Below are 22,282 nucleotides of genomic sequence, written 5' to 3'. Positions count from 1 at the left end.
TTTTGTACTTTTAGCAGAGATGGGGTTTCGCCATATTGTCCAGGCTGGTCTCGAACTCCTGGGCTCAAGCAATCTGCCCACCTCGGCTTCCCAAAGTGCTGGGATCACAGGCATGATCCACCGCACCGGGCCTCTCAGCTTTTTGCCAGGGCTTTCTTACTTAGTTGGCTATTATGCTTCATGGTTTAAAGTATGACGTGCAAATATGACCAACAAAATCAGGACCAGGTATGTTGATATAAATGAGAACCGTCCAAGATGTTGTTGGACAAAAAAATTTAAAAAGTCTTTTCAGTGCCTTGTTCTGGGCTCTACGCTAGGATGGACAACGAATTTATTCAATCTCTTACCATGTCCTCTCCCGTGCCAAAAACCACCTTGTAGGGTTTTTCTTCTATTTTGCAGACTGGGTGTGTGTTCAGAGAGGTTGCTGACTCACCTGAGGGTACACAGCAAGAAGGTACAGAGCTAGATTCCAACTCTGCCTCCGGACTCCAGTGACATGGAAGAGGAAGCCTGGTCACAATGCCCCTGCTTACCAACTTTTTACAGGCGACCCCTGCAGACCTGCCCTGTCCCAGGGAGCTGATCCCAGAACCCCCATGCTATTCATGAGCTGAGACCCATCAGGCCTGACAGAAATCATCATCATCCTGATAGATCTCAAATAGTCTGTCCGATTATCCCTGTCAACCAGCAATCTTATCCCTGTAAACCAGCAAACCAGACCCCAGAAATCTTATCCAAATTTGGTTTCTCAAACTGTGGATTGCTTCTGGACATGACACAAAAATTCTCTGTTGCACAGAGTTTGCTGACTTGGAGTCTGGACAACACACCCACCCCATGTGCTGGGGATGCACCGGCTGTTGTCCTCCCTCTGTAGCAATCAGATAACCTGGTTATCCCATCCAAAGTTCAGAGAAGGGATGTGGCAGGTTTGGTATCTGTACCTTTATTTTCTTCTAGGATATGGATTGGACCAAGTAACCTCTCAGCCATATAACAAGCACAAAGTATGGTCACACGGGCCCTCCTCAGGTCACTGCCCAGGTGTGGGACCAGGACAGTTATTAACTTATTCTTCCTAAGCTTCCATTTCCTCACTCTTAAAATAAGGCTAATAATAGTACTTCCCTCCAAGTACCTCCCTCTGTCATGAGAATTCAAAGAACTAATCTATGCAAAGTGCTCAGCACAGCAGTCTCTAAGCCCTTGCACACAGCAAAGACTCAGTGTGTGTGAGGTATAATTACCATGAATACTTCCGCAGACCTTCCTATTTTAAGGACGGAAAAGACTGTCTGCATTTGGGTGGTGGGCTCCATCATCCTCTGGTAGAGAAATGTCTGCAGACACAGAGAGCAGTCCCATGCCCAGTGCCAGCCGAGAGAAAGCTGCCTGCTCTGTCCATAAGCAGAGCCCACCAGGAAGACTCAACATGGACTGTTAGGTGTGAACTCATTATTCTTGTCTTATAGGTTAAAGTATTATTAACAGAAACAAAAGGGGAACCAAGAGAAAAGGCATACAGTAGACAGATTATGGCCCCCTAAAGATGTCCACATCCTAATCCCTGCAATCTGTGAACATGCTACCTTACATAGCAAAAAGGGACTTTGCAGGTGAGACTAAATTATAGATTTTGAGAAGGAGAGATTATCCTGGATTACTTGGGTGGGCCCAGTATAATCTCAAGGGTCCTTATAAAGGAAAGAGAGAGGAAGATGAGAGTCAGAGAGGAGATGTGATGAGGTCAGGGTCAGAGAGAGATTTGAAAGTGCCGCCCTGATGGCTTTGAAGGTGGAGGAAGGGGCCAGGAACCAAGGAAGGCAGGTGGCTCCTAGAAGTTGGAAAAGGCAAGGAAGTGGGTTCTCTCCTAAGAGCCTCCGGAGAGAGTGGCCCTGATGACACTTTCATTTTGTCCAAGTGAAACCCACTTCACACTTCTAACCTCCAGAACTTTAACAGAGTAAATGTGAATTGTTTTTTCTTAATTTTGAGATAGGGTCTCACTCTGTCGTCCAGGCTGGAGGGCAGTGGTGCGATCACAGCTCACGGCAGCCCCAACCTCCTTGGGCTCAGATGATTCTCCCACCTCAGCCTCCTGAGTAGCTGGGATTGTAGGCACACACCACCATGTCTGGCTCATTTCTGTTTTTTTTTGTAGAGACAGGGGTTTCTACAAAACCAGGCTGGTCTCGAACCCCCGGGCCCAAGCGGTCCATCTGCTAGATCCTAAAGTGCTAGGATTACAGGCATGAGCCCCCTTGCCCGGCCTGGAAACTAGCATAAAGCATTTCAAATGTTGAACTGGCAGGGCAGACCCAGGATGCTCATGCCATTTTTGAATCGAGTAAATGAAACAGTTTCAAGGCTCAGACAAATGGTGAAGCCTGCTCCACTGTCAAGGCCCCTTGGCTTTGAAATATGCGTCCCTGGATTTTCTCTGTGTTGGATGCACAAGAATTGAGAGAGAGAGAGAAGGCTTTACAAGGAAATGACCAGAGTCCCTGGCCACAAGACAAGGGATTCTACCTGGTCTCCTGTGGGGTGGCACCTGGGGGCTGATGGCGTTGGTCCCCATGATCACGTACTCGTAGTGCACGCCTGGGTTTGGCTGCTGGTGTATCATCTGCTGACACAAAAATCAGTGTTACTGCACTTGGCACGTACTCACACCCCTTCTCCTGCTGGCTTGGGTTTCAATGGCATTTGCAGAACTACTGATAAATGACTGGATTGGTTCACTCTAGTAACGCATCTAGTAACATCAGTGAACCTGTGGCAGATTAAACGAAGTTATTTCCAGATGGCTTTTTGTCATTTACTTTTGAAGAATGAAGAACTTAGGCTGAGCAAATCAGAAGAAAAGCAAGCTAAGAGTCAAGATTTTCTAAACTCCAAAGGAGAAGACGGAGCAATGGTAGCAGAACCTTTCTGTCCTTAGATTTTGCTCAGTGTTCTCAAAACGTCCAACACAGATAAATATGTGTACATTGCAGGAGACCTGTTTTAACACTAGGTGGCGCGATAAAGTCATGCAAACAAGCAGCAGACCTTCTGGACAGAGTCATCCCGGGATCCTTCAGGTTCCTTCAAAGTTCTCGACCTGGCTGGTGAGGCCGGCCCCCAGGTCTCTCCCTCTCATTCACGGAAAGCCCCAGAAACACAAAGAAATGGGGTCAGGAAAGCAGGTAGAAGGGACCCAAATCTTGCTGCGTCATATCCTCTTAGGAATGATGACAAAAATAGGACAGCAAGCAGGAATCTACATAGGGCTGTGGAAGTCAGCAGCTGAACATTAACTGGGCTGAAAACGTATTAAATGAGCATGGCCCAACAGAAAACGTCCCTCATTATCGGATTTTGAGGGCAGTCCTTGCTGCCCATGGCTTTCCTGATGGGAAGCAGGGTGGTGGGCTAAACCGAGCAGCCGAATGAGAACCCACGGTGTAAATATGAGCTGTGCAAGGAGACACGGTCAGGTCTGATGTCTCCGTCTCCGCTGCTTTATAAAGCAGCTCTCCTGCTGACCAGCTGTGTAATCTAGAGCAAGCCCCTTTGCCCCGCAGTTTTTGATCTCCTCCTGGGGAAAGGAAGAGGTTAGAATCTTGTCACTCTCAAAGATCGTTTCCAGCTAGAAGCATCTCTGAGTCTCTCCTGCATAGTGGGTCCTGTGTCTGTTCTTCCGGTTTACCACTCCCTTACCCACTTCCTCTTACCCACTCCCTACTGACGAAATGGGTCTTCATTTTAGAAATCACCCACAGGAAGGCAGACCTGAGAACCCCCGGGATTCTCCTACCCAGGAACCAATATCAAACCATCGGCGTTGCAGAAACATGGCGGTGGGCACTGAATCCCCGAGGGACACAGTTGTGTGACCTCAGGTTCCTGCTGTGTATCCCTCATCCCCGTACTCCCTTTTCACACACTCTTCCTCTCGGTCTGCAGCTGGAAATCCTCCCTCCCTCTCCGGTGCCTCTTCTGCCTGAGCATTCTGCCAGTGCAAAACCTTGTCCCGTTTATGAAACTGCTGTTGGCTTCCATTCCTAGACCACCCACGGCAGGCTTTTAACAACCTGAATTTTTACCTCTGATGCCATTTGAAATGGATTCAGAGTCAACCAACCAACTGGACAGTCTAAAAAAAAAAATCCAAAATCTACAACAAGACTTCCTTTGTAATTTCGAATCCACTAGGCCCAAGAGGAAAGGACATAGAACCCTGTGTAGGTGGAGAAGTAATGACAATGCAATTAATAATATGTCTAAAATTCTGACACAGCAAATATGTTAATCAGCTTAGCTTTGGGGACAGAAAGAATGTGTATACTCATGGGTGATCTCATTCTTTTTATCCAAATGTTATTTCAAGCTTTTATTTCTTATCACCCTTTATTTCCTGATCTTTTAAGAAGACTGGATTCTAGTGGTTTCCTTAAACGTAAAGACCATTTAAAACTCTTGAGCAATTTAATATTTCAGTTTCACATAAAATAAATTAAGGTTTTGTCTTCTATGAAGCAGGGAGCTTCTAGTGAACCTCTCTACTGTGACTCTGAGCTTTATTGTTTCATCTGGAGGGCTCTGGAGCTCTCCTTTCTTCATGTGCTCTCAGAGTTTGAACAGGGCTGGGAGCTGGGAGCGGTCCTGCCTTCCTTTAGGCTCTTGCTTTCTTTTGCCATAAAAAGAAAACATGCCAAATTAGCATTATAAGGAAAGTGCCTGGAGGAGATCCAATGCTCATGAAATAAAGGGCATGTTTTGCCTCTGATTTGGTTCAACAAGTAAAGTTGGTTTTACTGGGTCAATAAACTCCGAAGGTAATAAGCATCTGGTGGAGTTGGAGGTTTCTATGAGCTAGGCCCATTCAGAAGTAAAGGCAAAGATAAATGCCAAGCATTCAAGGGGTGCCTCCAACAGGCTCTGCTCAAAGGGTTTTTACAGAGTATGGGCAATGATTTGTTGCTTATTTGTTCAGAGTATGTTCCTTTGAAGTGACAAGATTCAAAATCCAAAGAACAGTCCAGAAACATCCAAACTCACGTAGACATCCAAGATCTCATTGGTGGGACCTTCGGCCAAAAAGGACTCTCCAGCAGTGCTCGAAATCTCATTTGGACGCTTGTAGGTGAACATGGTCCCTCCGCCCTCGTATTTTCCTGGTCGATCAATTGCCCAGTTCCCATTGATGATGGAGCGTCCAGAACGACTTCGCAAGGCTGTTGAGAAAAATGAGACAGTTCTTCGGGTAAGCCCAGGGTGTGCACAAGAAACAGAACTGACTCCCCCAGTTTCTGGCTTCTTCATTCATCAAGGTTTTTGTGCCAGGCAGTGATCCAGGCCCTGGGGCACCATTAGGCATCTAGATGACATCGCCTTGGGCTTCATCACTTCTTCAACCCACTCTAATCCCTTCTATCACTTGGACTTAGTATAGAAATGCGGGGTGGGGGCTGGTTAGGTGAAAAGGATGTGGAAGCTGGGAGGGAAAGGAGAAAGAGGAGGAAGAGAAAAAGGGGGGAAGGGAAACGGATTTATATTATATACCATTATCTAGGTGAGAGGTTGCACATTGGCAGCCCATGAGCTGATTTTGGCCCATAGATGGGTTTAGTTTGGCTTCTCTGGTGTTATTAAAAAAAATAACTGAGCCCAAATTTAAGAATTGAAATATTTCACATAAAAAATTTAGAGTTCTGGCTTCTCTTATAAACCAGGAAGACATGTTAACATTGGCTTCACACTCCCTCGTCGCAGTAATCGGCTGGAGCCCAGGATGGCTGCTCCTCTCTGATGGGCCCTATATGCTCTGATTTGCCCCCGTCCCCACCCCTCCCTGTTGCCCCACAACACTGAGGCTAAGTCTCAGTTTATTACTCCTTTATTTGTGAACATGGATGATTTATATCATTTATCATACTTGCATTGTTCTTTTTCTTATCCAATTTTTTCTCCCCCCCGACCCCACCTTTTTTTTGAGACAAGGTCTTGCTCTATCACCCAGGCTGGAGTGCAGTGGTGTCATCCTGGCTCAGTGCAGCCTCAACCTCCTGGGCTCAAGGAATCCTCCTGCTTCAGCCTTCTGAGTAGCTGGGACTACAGGCACGCACCACACCTGGCTAATCTGTGTGTGTGTGTGTGTGTGTGTGTGTGTATATATATATATATATATATTTTAAGAGATGTGATATATATATATATAAAAATTTTTTTTTTTTTAAGAGATGGGGTTTTGCCATGTTGCCCAGGCTGGTCTCAAACTCCTGAGCTCAAGCGATCCGCCTGCCTCAGCCTCCCAAAGTGCTGGGATTACAGGTGTTAGTCACTGTACCTGGCCCAGAATTTTTCTTATAATTCTCTCTAGTACAAGTGGCAAAGCTAAAGGCAAGAGGGTCACATGATTTTCTCCTTACCTGGTCAGCTTCATTCATTTCTGTGGCCTTCCTGCCTTCCTGAGCATCTGAGGCCGTGGGCACTGTTAGATCCCCCACATGCACTGTCACATGTAACCATCACAACATTGCAGAGCAGATGTTATAATCCCCATTTTTCAGAGTGGCTCAGAGATGGGAGGGAACTGGTTCAAGTTCATGAGGCCCATTGGGGTCAGACCTGTGATTTCGAGTCTGTACTTAGGAAGGGGGTATGAAAGGAGAAGGAGGCAAGGAACAAGGTGTTGGAGTTAACAGGAGAAGAAAGGGAGGTATCTGGAAATAGAACTTCTTCAGCTACCCTTGGCACCTGGAAACCCACAAGTCAATGGAGGACTGGTTTAGAGAAGGTCCTTTGTTTTTTGAGATGGAGTTTCGCTCTTATTGCCCAGGCTGGAGTGCAATGGTGCGATCTCGGCTCACTGCAACCTCTGCCTCCCGGGTTCAAGCGATTCTCCTGCCTCAGCCTCCCGAGTAGCTAAGATTACAGGCACCTGCCACCACGCTCTGCTAATTTTTATATTTTAGTAGAGACGGGATTTCACCATGTTGGTCAGGCTGGTTTTGAACTCCTGACCTCAGATGATCTGCCCGCCGCAGCCTCCCAAAGTGCTGGGATTACAGGTTTGAGCCACCGTGCCCAGCCGAAGGTCCTGTTTTAAGTGCTACGTACATAGTGGACCTGTGATGGTCACTGGCTCTTTGCACCTTCGGTTTACAGAATTGCTAAATTTAACTTTTTATAATTTGTTATGGAAAATTGTATACATATGCAAAAGTAGTGTGAACAATATAATAAACCCCCATGTACCCATTGTTCAGCTTCAACAAGGATCAGCTCATGGCTTCCCTTGTGTCACATTGCAAATATGTATCCTTCAGCTTTTCAGTAGGTACCACTGAAATATAAGAACTTTTTCTTAAACTCATTTTTTCAGCAGTGTTCCTATAATGGGCCTTCCCAGAGCTCTGGCCTGCAGAATCAGAAACTGCACAGAGGGGCTGGAGTGGCCCAAACTCCAGCTGGGCTCCCCCTGCAGACTCCACGCTGGGCTGGCTGGTGCCATGGATGCAGGGAGGGCAAAGCTGCAGACCTTTCACTACTGAGTTACAAGATCAATTCAGCTTATTGAGTGGCAAAAAAGGGTCAAGGGTAGAAAATGAGGAAGAATAGATTTGGGGCTAGTCTTTATGAAGAGCCACACTTCTTCAAAAGTGGTCTGGCTGAGCACAGTGGCTCATGCTTGCAATCCCAGCAGTTCGGGAGGCTGAGGCGGGCAGATCACCTGAGGTCGGGGGTTTGAGACCAGCCTAACCAAAATGGAGAAATCCCGTCTCTACTAAAAGTACAAAATTAGCCGGGCATGGTGGCACACGCCTGTAATCCCAGCTACTCAGGAGGCTGAGGCAGGAGAACTGCTTGAACCTGGGAGATGGAGGTAGTGGTGAGCCAAGATTGCACCATTGCACTCCAGCCTGGGTGACAGAGCAAAACTCTGTCTCAAAAAAAAAAACCCAAAAAAACAAAAAAACAGTGGTCCATACAAATGTCTACCATTTTCTCACTTCCCACTAATTCCTTAACCATCTTCAATCTGGCTCCTGCCCCTATCATTCCACTGAGGAAATTTAAAATTAGTGTCACCAAGACCCCCACGTTGCTAAATCCAATGGGTGTTTCCCAGGCCTCTTCTTTTCAGATGTCTTGGCAGCACTTGGCACTATTCCATCCTGTCTGAAACTCTCCCCCTGGCTTCTGGGACACCACACTCCCCTTGCTTTCCTCCTGCTCTCAGGCTGCTCATTTCTGTTTTCTTTTCTGTCTCATCTTTCTCTACCTGGCTATTAAATATCAGAATTTCTTAAGGAATGAGTAGACCTGCTTCAGGCACTGTATTCCTTTAATGAGCAGTTTCCTAGGACCATGATTTCAACTACCGTATGTGAATGACTCACAAATTTATGTCGACAGGCCAAACTTTGCCTCTGCCCTTAGAATTTCATATGTAATTACCTCCTTGCCAGCTTCAGTCAGACGTCTTGTCTAAGGCTGAACCCAGCCAACCCCAGCCTCAGTGTTTCTTATCTCAGTAATTGGTACCACCATCCATGTAATCACAAACCCAGGAATCATCCTAGATACCTCCTCTCTTCCTATCCCCTGAAATCTAACCCATTATCAAATCTTATTTAACCACCTCTGCCTCTCTTCATGTCCACTGCCATGATCCAGGGTCAGGCCACCATGAGATCTCATCTGGACTAATAAAATATCTTCTAATTGATCTTCCTGTTTCTCCTCTGTTCAGCTAGAACAATATTTTCAGAATATAGATTAGATCACCAACGATGGCTCAAAATCCCAGCACTTTGGGAGGCCGAGGCGGGCGGATCACAAGGTCAGGAGATCGAGACCATCCTGGCTAATATGGTGAAACTCTGTCTCTACTAAAAATACAAAAAATTAGCCGGGCATGGTGGTGGGCGCCTGTAGTCCCAGCTACTTGGGAGGCTGAGGCAGGAGAATGAACCTGGGAGGCGGAGCGTGCAGTGAGCCGAGATCAAGTCACTGCACTCCAACCTGGCCGACAGAGCAAGACTCCGTCTCAAAATATATATATATATATCCCACCATAGAGGCCTCCTCCCTCAGATGCTGCAGCCCAGCTTCATCTTGCATCACTGTTCTTCTCTCTGTGCTCTGCTCCTGGGCCTTCTTTTAGCCCACCTACAACATCATCTTCCCTCCACAGTGCTGTCCCTTCTTCCAGAAATGCTCCTCCCTCAACTCCAAGTCCTATTCATTCATTCATTCTTCTTCTTCTCTCTCTTTTTTTTTTTTTTTTTTTAAGACAAGGTTTCACTCCTGTCTCCAGGTTGGAGTGCAGTGGCACGATCATGGCTTACTGTTCACTGCAACCTCCTCCTCTCAGGCTCAAGCAATGCTCCCGCCTCAGCTTCCCACAGGTGCACACCACCACAGTCGGTTAATTTTTGTATGTTTTGTAGAGATGGGAGTTTCACCATGTTGCCCAGGCTGGGTATTGAATTCCTAAGCTCAAGCGATCCTCCTGCCTTGGCCTGCCAAAGTGCTGGGATTACAGGTGTAAGCTACTGCGCCTGGCCCTATTCATTCTTTAGATGTCCATTTCTCCAGGGCAGTCTTCTCCCACCCCCAGTCCAGGCCCTTCTCTTCCCTGCCATGGTCTAAGAGCTGCAAGAACCTTTCCTTCAAGGCATTTAATTCAGTTTAATTCAGTTTGTCCATACACTTACTGAGATAATTATTTGATCAATGTTTGTCTCCCATTACACTGCCAGCTCCAAAAGATTTCATCACCATTACAGTTTGAGAGTCTAGCATAGTGGTTGTCACGTAGTAGGAACTGAATGTTTACACAGCAGACAAGGGCAAAGAGCACAAAAGAAAAGCAAAGAATAATAAATAGGCAATTCACAGAAAACCAAGTACAAGTACTCCATAAGCAAATGAAAAGATGCTCTGCCTTACTTATAATTCAAGAAATGAAAATCAAAGCCACAGTGGGATCATCCTGACCATCCAAATTAGCAAACATTTAATATTGCAAGTATTGCCAGGAGGGTAAGCAAGCAAATACCCATGGCATTGCTGGTGGGAATATAAACAGACTCAACCATGTTGGAGGGCAATTTGATTACACGGCTAAAACTTTAAATGCCCATACACCCTGACCCAAAAACTCTACTTCTAGGAAACTACTTGAGAGATAGACTTCTGTAAGTATACAAAAATGTTTGTAACAAGGATATTTGCCGATTTTTTTAAAATAGAGAAAAAAAAAACTCACGTAAATGTGCATCCATAGAACATTGCTTAAGATGGTTGTAACACCGGCTATCCACACAATGGAACACCAAGTGACTCGAAAAAGAATGAGCTAGGTCGGTGTGTGTGGGTATGGAAAGAATTCCATGATACATTTGTGAAAGAAACAAAAATTCAGAACAGTGTGTTAGGTACAATCCTGTTGGTGCACACTTTTAAATAAAAGAATAGACGTAAGATATATACATCAAATGTTTAGAGAAGGATAGTCATAAAACTATTAACATTTAGGACAGGAACTGGGCTTTATGTTGGGATGGGAGATGAGAAGTGAGACATTTATTTCTCATTTGATATCTTTTTATTGCCATTTACAATTTGTTTTACCATATGCATGTATTACCTTCTTTAAAGTTTAAATATTTTGGATCAATATGATGGACATGGTACAAGCAGAAATACCTGTGAAAGGTATTTTCTCTTTTTTATAGCTTCTTCTTACAATCCCATTCACAGTATCAAAAATGCAGAATTGAGGTAGGTTCTGGCTATGATTTTATTGCTTTTAATGGGAATATCGTAGAAGAGGTTATCATCTGGTAACTAAAAAGTCCATTAAAGAACCATTTGAAAGACTGCACAGGAGGAATCTGCAAGGACCTCCCTATGAGATTAAAAATTGGGACCTTGAATATTTTTTACCATCTATTACTTTTACTCACCCATTCCCTCTAAAGGTTTGGGTTAATCTTGAATCATATAATAGCAAATACTTTTTAAAATGCCACAACAGATTATTAGCAAATGTGGTCCTGATTCCATAGGTCCATGAATTGGCTTCTGAAACAGCTCAAAAACTAGCCCCCATCTGGCCTTGCATATCAAAAACAGCTGTGGCTACAATTTATATGCCTGCAAGCAGTTCCAGGGCTAGGAATGGCATCCAGAACTACCTCACAAAAGGGTGCAGGTGGCTCTGGGCTTTTGCTAGAGGCTGTGTTCACTGAAGGTCAAGCTTTAACAAAGCCTTTTTGAAGGGCAACCTCATAGCTATGTCAATATAAAGATACTTTCACTTTCATTTGACATTTGGGTTTTATTCCTTTTTTTTTTTTTTTTTTTTTTTTGAGACAGGGTCTCAGTCTGTCACCCAGGCTGGAGTGCAGTGGCACCATTATAGCTCACTGTAACCTCGAACTCCTGGGCTCAAGGAATCCTCCTGCCTTGGCCTCCCCAAGTGCTGGGATTACAGGTGTGAGCCATCATGCCTGACCCCTTATTCCAGTTTTGGTGCTGGGCAAATATTTTTAGCTTAAACTGTGAGCACCAACAATGCCATTCTCCAAGATTCAGGTAACAAGAGCTTATATATGCAAGCCCTGATTATCATAACTTTAATCCCATAATCTTTTATGATTTAGGTTTTTTTTTGAGACAGGGTCTCACTCTGTTACTCAGGTTGGAGTGCAGTGGCACGATTTCAGCTCACGGCAGCCTCTGTCTCCTGGGTTTAAACGATTCTCCTGCCTCAGCCCCTTGAGTAGCTGGGATTACAGGCGTGTGCCACCACACCCAGCTAATTTTTTTTTTTTTTTTTTTTTTTTTTTTTTTTTTTTGAGACTGAGTCTGGCTCTGTCGCCCAGGCTGGAGTGCAGTGGCCGGATCTCAGCTCACTGCAAGCTCCACCTCCCGGGTTTACGCCATTCTCCTGCCTCAGCCTCCCGAGTAGCTGGGACCACAGGCGCCCGCCACTTCGCCCGGCTAGTTTTTTGTATTTTTTAGTAGAGATGGGGTTTCACCGTGTTAGCCAGGATGGTCTCGATCTCCTGACCTCGAGATCTGCCCGTCTCGGCCTCCCAAAGTGCTGGGATTACAGGCTTGAGCCACAGACAGAATCTTGCTCTGTCGCCAGGCTGGAGTGCAGTAGCACAATCTTGGCTCACTGCAACCTCCACCTCTTGGGTTCAAGCGATTCTCCTGTCTCACCCTCCCGAGTAGCTGGACTATAGGCGCCACCACGCCCAGCTAATTTTTGTAGTTTTAGTAGAAACAGGGTTTTACCATGTTGGCCAGGATGATCTCGATCTCTTGACCTTGTGAGCTGCCTGCCTCGGCCTCCCAAAGTGCTGGGATTACAGGCACAGGGGTAAGCCACTGCACCCAGTCTTTGTTTTTGTATTTTTTAGTAGAAATGGGGTTTCACCATGTTGGCCAGGCTAGTCTCAAACTCCTGACCTCTAGTGATCCACCTGCCTTGGCATCCCAAAGTGCTGGGATTACAGGTGTGAGCCACTATGCCTGGTCATAATCCTATAATCTTAATGCCCATTGTGATGATGACCCAACCACTTGTTCCTACAACCAAAATAAAGAAGCTGGTTTCCTTACAGCAGACACGTGACTATGATCTAGATGTCTGTTTCCTCCTTTGAGAAATGAAGGTGAAGTTCTTTCTAGTTTCTGGCTGGGAGATAGGTTAGCTAAAAAAAAAAAAAAAAAAAAAAAAAAAAAAAAAAAAAAAAAAAAAAAAGTTTCTCCTAGCAACAAATCCCAAATTTTATAATGTTTCAGCAGTTCTTGGAAACCACACTAAGTAGCCGAACAAACAATATTGAAGTGGTCAGACATCACTGGCCACCAGTACAATGCCAGCTGGAGGTCGGAAGCCTGGCTTCTTTGCCATTTCTGGTCTAAAATATGAGCTTCCACGGAATTCCACACATGGGCATGAACCCAAATGGGTCTTAGAATGTGTGAGCTAATGTGGATACCCTGAAAATGAAATACAACTCTTCTTATACTGCCTTGGAAGGTTCTGTGAATTTCATCTTTCTTTTCACTAACCTCCAACTGAAATTTAGCATTTAGTTTTATTATGAATGTAGGTAACAACCATAATAGTATGCAGGACTGTGACTCTATCACCGACAGAAATCACATAGATATTCATGGGACATTACAGAAGTTACTGATATTTTGAAATATTTAAGAACTCATAACTATTTTGAAATTATGATAATTATTAGATCCTCTAGGAGGTCTCCTATTTTAATGTTAAAGAAGCACATGGCTGGGCACAGTGGCTCATGCCTGTAATCCCAGCACTTTGGGAGGCCTAGATGGGTGGATCCTTTAAGCCCAGGAGTTTAAGACCAGCCTGGGCAACACAGGGAGACCTTGTCTCATCTAAAGTAGAACAATTAGCCAGGTGTGGTGGTACACACCTGTGGTCCCAGCTACTTGGGAGTCTGAGGCGAGAGGGTTCCGTGAGCCCAGGAGGTTGAAGCTGCAGTGAGCTGTAATTGCACCACTGCACTCCAGCCTGAGAGTGGGACCCTGTCTCAAACAGAGTGGGACCCTGTTTCAAAAAAAAATAAAAATAAAAATAAAAATAAAAATAAAAAAAAGCCACGTTATTATATAGCAAATTTGTTTTTTAAAGAGTATTTTGATGGCCGAATGCAGTGGCTCATGCTTGTAATACCAGCACTTTGGGAGGCCGAAGCAGGCAGATGGTTTGAGAGCAGGAGTTTGAGACCAGCCTGGGCAACATGGAGAAACCCCATCTCTACAAAGAATTAACAAAATAGCCAAGTGTAGTGGTACACACCTGTAGTCCCATCTACTCAGGAGGCTGAGGTGGGAGGATTGCTTGAGCCCAGGGGTTGAGGCTGTAGTGAGCTGAGATCGTGCTACCATACTCCAGCCTGGGAGACGGAGTGAGACCTAGTCTCAAAAAATATATATTTTGATAGTTGTATTTCAAGAGAATTGGTTTCCTTTGTACTCTTCCGTATTTTATTTTATGAGTTTAAAACACTGTTCTGAGAAGGTACCCATAGACTACCAAGGAGTCCTGCTTCCATCTGGATATTCCTGTTTAAAAATTCTAATCTCCAAAATGTCCTCCTTTCCTTCTGACCAAAATGGCAAACACATGCGGTAATGTATTAAAATTCTGTTAAAAGAAAAGCAAACATTTCTTCTTAGGTAGACCAAGTCTAGTTTGATGTAATGTTCAAATTATGGTTTCGGTTAAACAAATATACGCAGATATCACACAGTAATTTTTCTTCAGTCAGATTCACTTTGGTATTTTGAGTTTGGATGGACTCAAACCTGTGTGAGTTTCTAAAATATGAGGTAATACATTTGGACTGAAAATCAGAGAGGATCAGAGAAAGAAGGCTAGCTTTCTCTTTGGCACTCTAATCACAGGCTGTAAGGGGTTTGAATGAAGGGAAATGCCAAGGCTTTGTTCTTATTTCATTGCTAAATTATAGCAAAGTATATCTAATTCTCATTCTTTAAAATATTAGGCTTGATTTATTCTGACTCCAAATTTCCTTTGAATACTTACTGACTTTAAAGAACGTTTGTGTGGTTTAACTTTAAAGAAAGTTTATGTGTGGTTAAGCCTCAAATAATGTTGTATGAAATTGATCCCACCTATGGTATAAGAAGAAAATAAACTGGTCAAAAAAGTACTGGGGGCTGTAAAGGTACAGCCCGTGACTTCGGGAGCTGAGTCCATGGAGCAGTCAGACACATGCTAATACAACGTGACCAGAGAGGCTGGTAAAATGTCCACAAGATGCAGAGGCTCTCAGAGAGGGGGTGGCATTTGAGCAGAGATTTGTAAGGAGAGGAGTGGGTCACCAGACAGAGGATGAGGAAAGGGCACTGGGGGCCTTGAAGAATGGCATGGACAAAGGCAGAGGCAGGAGGGGGCATGACCTTAGAAGGATGGAGAAGGGAAGTTGTGGGGTGCTGGGAGTGTGTATAGATGGGAGCCCTTGGAGATGAATTTGGACGGAAGACATCGGGCAGACTGTGAGGGCTGATTGTGGGCACTGGGATGCCTAAAAGATTTTTGATCAGGATATGACAACTGAGATCTGGTTTTAGGAGCCTACACTGGCAGCTGAATAGGAAGATGGGTAGCGTGTGATACCCAAAGTTCATTCATGCCACAAACAGTTCTCACGTACCTACCATACCTCTGCCAGCCCATGAACAGAACCAGCCCTGCAACTGTGGCCATCTTGGGCCACGCTCCCCTCTTTAGGCTGAGCTATCCACTTGCCACGAGCAGGGAAGGACTATGTCTGCCCTTTAGAAGGAATTCCAGGAGGCTAATTTTGCCAGTGGGTCTCATTATAGCCCAATTTATCTAGAAGAGAAACCTGATATCTTTCTCATCCCAAAGTAGTTGCTTCCCAATCCCCTCCTCTAAAAAAAGAAATTGTTCTCCCATTACTCAGATTCCAGTTTTCGCAGTCTTTTTTTTTTTTTTTTTTTTTTTGAGACAGGGTCTCGCTCTGTCGCCCAGGCTGGCTTGCAGTGCCATGATCACGGCTCACTGCAGCCTCAACCTCCCAGGCTCAAGCAATTCTCCCACCTTAGCCTCCTGAGTAGCTGAGACTACAGGTGTGCACCATCATGCCCAGTTAATTTTTTATTTTTTGTAGAGACAGGGACTCACTTTATTGCCTAGGCTGGTCTGAAACTCCTGGGATCAAGTGATCCTCCCACCTTGGCCTCCCAGAATGCTGGGATTACAGGCATAAGCCACTGTGCCTGGCCTGCTGTAATTTTCAAGGGGCAGGAGCCCTGTCTCAGTTAGTACCTGACCAACAGACACTCAATAGATATTGCCAAGTGATGCTGGCAGCCCCCTCTCATCGTGGGGGGGTGGGGGGGGCGGGTCTTGTTCAAGACCTAGTCACTTAATGGCCCCATCACTGCTCCTCTGTTTCCTGTGCTGCCAGCTCCTGCTTCTAACTCTCATCCTTAATCTTAGTGTCTACGCCCTGTTCTTTGATGCTTAATCAATTGCTTTTGTGATTTTTTTTTTGGCTATCCTAAACGCTGTATTTAAGTTTCTCAAGAATTTTTTTTTTTTTTTTTTTTTTTTTTTTTACCTCAGGAGCAGAAAGGTGAATTAATCAGACTCTTTAGCCTGCGGCAATTTTGTTGTACAAGATCCGCCTCTCCTGTCTTGTCTTATTTTATTTTTCCCTTTATGCCAGGTTCCACCACCATCAGTCCCTGCCTGTCCCAACAAGCACCTACACTAATGTGATACAGATATGTAATTTACATAAATGTTACTGGCTTTTCCCTTTGCTTTTTATACTGTCTTTGTTGCTATAATGTCCATCTAGATAACTGCTTTCTAACTGCCATATAGAATTCCATGACATTTCACCTACCTCAGTTTACTTATCCAATCCCCTAGGCCTCTGGACCCTGGTTTTAAATTACCTTGTTACAGTCCACAGTGTTAGTAAAGAGCTGATATTTAGTGATGACTCACTGGGTATTTGTTATAAAACACCAGAAGCCAAGAAGGCCCATTTTCTTTTTTTTCTTTTTTTTTGAGACGGAGTCTTGCTCTGTCGCCCAGGCTGGAGTTCAGTGGCGCGATCTCCGCTCACTGCAAACTCCACCTCCCAGGTTCATGCCATTCTCCTGCCTTAGCTGCCCAAGTAGCTGGGACTACAGGAGCCCGCCACCACGTCTGGCTAATTATTTTTGTATTTTTAGTAGAGATGGGGTTTCATTGTGTTAGCCAGGATGGTCTCGATCTCCTGATCTCGTCATCTGCCCGCCTCGTCCTCGCAAAGTGCTGGGATTACAGACGTGAGCCATCGTGCCCAGCAAGAAGGCCTATTTTCAAAAACAAAAACCCATCAATAGGAAGAGGAAAAGTATCTTATCAGGGCTCACATATATATGCAAAAGGCAGCAACATGTGCTCCAGAATGCATCTTCCTCCCGGCACAGAGAGGGAAAACTGGAGGTGCCTAAAAAATAAGATATCAGAGGTGGGGTCAGAATTCAGCCTTTATGCCTCCTGGTCACCTGGTCAGGTCAGCCCCAGAAGTCCCCATGGAGGAACATCTGTGGTGATCTTATGGAGTTGAGTATCAGGATTCTACATGAGGAAAGTCCAGGATTCTATGTGAGTGATCAGACTACACCAGGAAAGAAGCATCCTGTATATACTGTAAGGGGGAAAGCCCCAAGAAGTGACACCTGCTTGGTTTGAGGGAGGAAGGCCCTGGAAGTCGGGTGGAAGGGTGATAATGTGCAGTCAGACGTGCACCATGGCTGGGTAGGATAACAGCCCACTGGCTGGCCTGGCATCAGCCCACAAGTACAGTCAGCTATGATCTAAAGCACTGGTCATCAGACTACAAAAAAACAAAACCAACACACACACACACACACACACACACACACACACACACACACACCACACTCTATAAAACAGGAAAGTGTTCTATGTTTTTTTTTTTTTTTTTGTATTTTTAGTAGAGACGGGGTTTCACCGTGTTAGCCAGGATGATCTCGATCTCCTGACCTCATTCATGATCTGCCTGCCCCGGCCTCCCAAAGTGCTGGGATTACAGGCGCGAGCCATCGTGCCTGGCAAGAAGGTCTATTTTGACACCAAACAGGTGTCACTTCTTGGGGCTTCCCCCCTTACAGTATATACAGGATGCTTCTTTCCTCGTATGTTCTGATCACTCACATAGAATCCTGAACTTTCCTCATGTAGAATCCTAATATTCAAAAAAATTCCCGTTTAATTATTTTGAGTGTTAAGTTGTGATTCTCGCATGTGATACTCCTGCAAGACTGAACCACTTACGTCTCTGGAGTTATAAGGGTTATGTATCTAATAATGGCAGCTTGTCCACCCACTCACTAGTGAACAAAAAGAATTCAATCAATACTCCTGTGTGATTATAGCACAGTACTGCAGTGCAATCCTACAGCACGACTGTACTGTAGTGTGGATTTACTTCTTTATGTGGTAACTGCATGGCCAAACATATCCTATACTGGGTTGAATGGTGTCCTCCCAAAATTCATATCCACCCAGAACCTGTGAATGTGACCTTATTTAGAAATAGGATCTTTGAAGATGTTATTTAGATGAGCTCATGCTGCATGAGGGTGGGTCCTAAATTCAGTATGACTGGTGTCCTTAGAAAAGAAGGCAATTTGGACAGGCAGACACAGAGACACACAGTGAGAATGCCACATGACAATGAAGGCTGGGACTGGAGTTAGGCAGCCACAAGCCAAGGGAGGCCAAGGATTGCCAGTAAGCACTGGAAGCTGATGGAGGGTCGTGTAACAGATTCTTGCTCTAAGCCCCCAGGAAGGAACCAATCCTGCTGACACCTTGATTTCAGAATTCTGGTCTCCAGAACTATGAGAGAATGAATTTCTGATGTTTTAATCCATCCAGTTTGTGGTATCTTGTTATGGCAGCCACAGGTAACTAATACACATCCCTATTATCTAATTCATGTGTGTGCTTGCTTCAGGGTTGGAATGTTTGGCGGTTGTGGAGTGGTGGGTGTTTTCATTGGGTTGCAACAGACTGAAACACCAATATTTGAAGCCAGTGTTAAATAGACCTATCCTAAATACAGGAAAAAACAAACAAACAAACAAAAAACCAGGGCCTAATTCCAAATCTTAAGCTCCAAATCTGTGGCTAAATTGCGATGACATTAGGGAGTAAGTGGAAAGGTTGATCTCAATGTCATGGGACAGCTGATGTTTTAAATTTTATTATACTATGAACCAACATAGGATAGTTCTTTCTTTGATTTTACAACACACACACAAACACATACACACACAATGGCTTCCACATTCTGTTCTAATTACCTGCTCTCATTAAAAAAATATATAAACACACAGCTAAATTCCATTCCTGTTCTAGGCACTGTAGAATCCAAAGCCCATTCAATGCTGGGAATTTGGGTAATTAAAAAAAAAATCTGAAAGTTAGTGACTAAAAATAGGAAATTTGAGGTATAAGCTTGAATCTAATGAAAAGATGAAAGATTGTGAGGGGAATTTCAAATGACCCATTCAGAGTTATAACCAACAAGGCATTGTCGCCATGGGTTCCAAGATGACGGCACAAATTCATTCCTGACTACCAAACAAACTGCTAATGGCAGAAGCAGTTAACCTAAAAAACACAGGATGTACATAGATGCTAATTTAATATAAGGGTTTTGTAGAGACACAAATGAACCCAAACTTTGGTGTTTTTGAGTATTAGAACTCCAAGCAATAACTGAATATCAATTTTAATGTCCTTTGGGAACCAATGTACATAAAAAAATTCCTGTTTAATTATTTTGAGTGTTGAGTTGTGATTCTCGCATGCCATACGCCTGCAAGACTGAACCACTTATGTCTCTGGAGTTATAAGGGTTATGTATCTAATAATGGCAGCTTGTCCAACCACTCACTAGTTGAACAGGTAGGAGACATTTCTGTAACAGTAACAATTCAAGACATTATTTTTATTTGTATTTATTTATTTTTCATCTTTTTATTTTAGGATTGGGGGTACATGTGCAGGTTTGTTATGTGGGTAAATTGTGTGTTGTGGGGGTTTGGAGTACAAATATTTCATGACCAAAATAGTGACCACAGCACCTGGTAAGTAGTTTTTCGATCCTCACTCTCCTCTCACTCTCCATTTCCAATTGGGCCCCTGTGTCTACCGTTCCCCTCTTTGTGTCCATGTGTACTCCATGTTTAGCTCCCACTTATAAGAGAGAAAATGTGGTATTTGATTTTCTGTTCCTGTGTTAATATGCTTAGGATAACGGCCTCCAGCTGCATCCATGTTGCCGCACAGGGCATGAACTCACTGTTTTTTATGGTTGTGTAGTATTCCATGGTGTGTATGTACCACATTTTCTTTATCCAATCCACCGCTGATGGGCTTCTAGGTTGATTCCATGTCTTTGCTACTGTAAACAGTGCTGCAATGAACATATGAGTGCATGTGTCTTTTTGGTAGGATGATTTATATTCCTTTGTGTATATATCCAGTAATAGGATTGCTGGGTTGAAGGTAGTTCTGTTTTAAGTTCTTTGGGAAATCTCCAAACTGCTTTCCATAGTGGCTGAACTAATTTACATTCCCACCAGCAGTGTATAATTGTTCTTCCTTCTCTGCAACCTTGCCAACATCTATTATTTTTTGACTTTTTGTAATAGCCATTCTGACTAGTGTGAGATGGTGTCTCATTGTGGTTTTGATTTGCATTTCTCTAATGATTAGTGATATTGAGCAGTTTATTGGCTGTGTGCATATCTTCTTTTGAGAAGTGTCTGTTCATGTCCTTTGCCCATTTTTAAATGGGGTTGTTTGTTTTTTGCTTGGTGATTTGTTTAAATTCCTTATAGATTGTGATATTGGACCTTTGTCAGATGCACAGTTGGCAAATATTTTCTCCCAGTCTGTAGGTTGTCTGTTTACTCTGTTTCTTTTGCTGTGCAGAAGCTCTTGTTTAATTAGGTCCCACTTGTCTATTTTTAGGTGAAATCAAATAGATACCAGCTGGAATGCAAAATCAAATTAGGAAGATAAATCATAAGATTTCAAGAAATTGTGGTCTTGTGGTAGAGGAACCCTGGGCTAACTCCTTACTCCCACGTATTACCTTTACTAGGGCTTCATGGGAAAGCCTAAGAGGCACTGGTGGAGTGGGTTTATCTCTATCCATCCCGAGAATCTGAAAATAGTACTTCCATCTATCTTCTGCTATGTTCCTTTATAATTTTATTTTACTTAAAAGCTTTTTTAAAAAATGTAAAATGTCAAATATACTAAAAGTAATCAAAACAGTATAATAAATTCTCAGGTACCCATCACCAAGCTTCAAGAATTATCAGCATTCAGCCATTCTTGTTTCATCTATAATCTACACCTCTGTAATTGCTTCATGATTTTTTGACTCTCAACACGTCTCTCAGGGGCAATAGTTTTGTTCTTTCCCCAGGAAGTACTCTCTCAAAGAAGACCTCAAGAATATATATATATATATTTTTTACTTGTCTGCTTTAATTCCATTTCCAAACTGGGTTAAGGAATGCAAGGTGGAGCTCAGAATGGAATTAACCCCCTTGCAGAATGTTGCTGCAACTTGTGGTATTCAGCACCAGGGGATAGTAAGGTCCAGGAGATAGTAGGGACCCTAGCAGGATAGTAGGGTCACAGGGCATAGTTCTAGAGCCATGATCCTCAAAGCATGATCCCTGGACCAGCAGCATCAGCATCATCTGAGAAATCTGAGAACTTGTTAGAAATAGAAATTCCCAAGCTCCACCCTAGACCTCCTGAACCAGTCTCTGGAAGTGGGGCGTGAAATATATGTTTTAACAAGCCTTCCTGGTAATTCTGTTGCATACTCAAGTTGGTAACCACTGTTCCAGAGGCACGGAGAACATGAGACACGAGCCACTGCAAGAATCAGGGGTATGATACCTAATCTATGTTCTCTGAATATCCATGTGCATGCTGGCACACACATACATACACATGCTCATATAGGGATATTCTTATTTAAAATAGTCAAAAACTTATTTCTACATGAAAAATGGGATATAGGCATTTTTTTTCTTTTTTTTTGTAGAGACAGATTTTTGCTCTTGTCGCCCAGGCTAGAGTGCAATGGCATGATCTCAGCTCACTGCAACCTCCACAAGCGATTCTCCTGCCTCAGCCTCCTGAGTAGCTAGGATTACAGGCATGTGTCACCATGCTTGGCTAATTTTGTATTTTCAGGAAAGACAGGGTTTCACCATGTTGGTCAGGCTGGTCTCAAACTCCTGATCTCAAGTGATCCACCCAGCTTGGCCTCCCAAAGTGTTGGGATTACAGGAGTGAGCCACTGTGCCTGGCCAGCATTATCTTAAGAAAAGAAAATGCCAAGGCAAAACTCCAGCATCCTTTTAGCTATATTTAATTTTGTTAATTCTGCTTTTAAATTTTATAAGTCATGTACAATAGACACTCCTAAAGCTTACCCATTAACCTATCCTAACCTATCCTAAAAGTCCACGCAATACCTGTACCACCCTGCCAGGCATTTTTAGTCATTCAACAAAGAGTAGTTTAGCACCTACTATGTGCCAGGCACTGTTTTAGGTGCTGGGGATAGTAGCAGTGAGCAAAACAGACTCCCCACCCCCTACAACA

The 22,282-nt window shown here is 43.9% G+C and overlaps 1 protein-coding gene across 2 annotated transcripts in view; it reads right to left on the bottom strand.

Annotated features, from left to right (window-relative positions):
• Positions 1 to 22,282, bottom strand: part of THSD4 (thrombospondin type 1 domain containing 4) — a 686,742-nt gene that overhangs the window by 48,151 nt on the left and 616,309 nt on the right. For both annotated transcript variants that reach the window (XM_050796270.1, XM_050796271.1), the window contains 2 exons: positions 5,053 to 5,228; positions 2,539 to 2,635 (listed from right to left, as the gene is read on the bottom strand). In XM_050796270.1, the coding sequence (XP_050652227.1) occupies positions 2,539 to 2,635; positions 5,053 to 5,228 (273 nt within the window). The remainder of the gene's footprint in view (positions 1 to 2,538; positions 2,636 to 5,052; positions 5,229 to 22,282) is intronic.

This window comes from Macaca thibetana, chromosome 7, assembly GCF_024542745.1.
Source record: "Macaca thibetana thibetana isolate TM-01 chromosome 7, ASM2454274v1, whole genome shotgun sequence".
NCBI classification, from domain to species: Eukaryota; Metazoa; Chordata; class Mammalia; order Primates; family Cercopithecidae; genus Macaca; species Macaca thibetana.
This window is presented reverse-complemented; position numbering and strand designations above follow the sequence as displayed.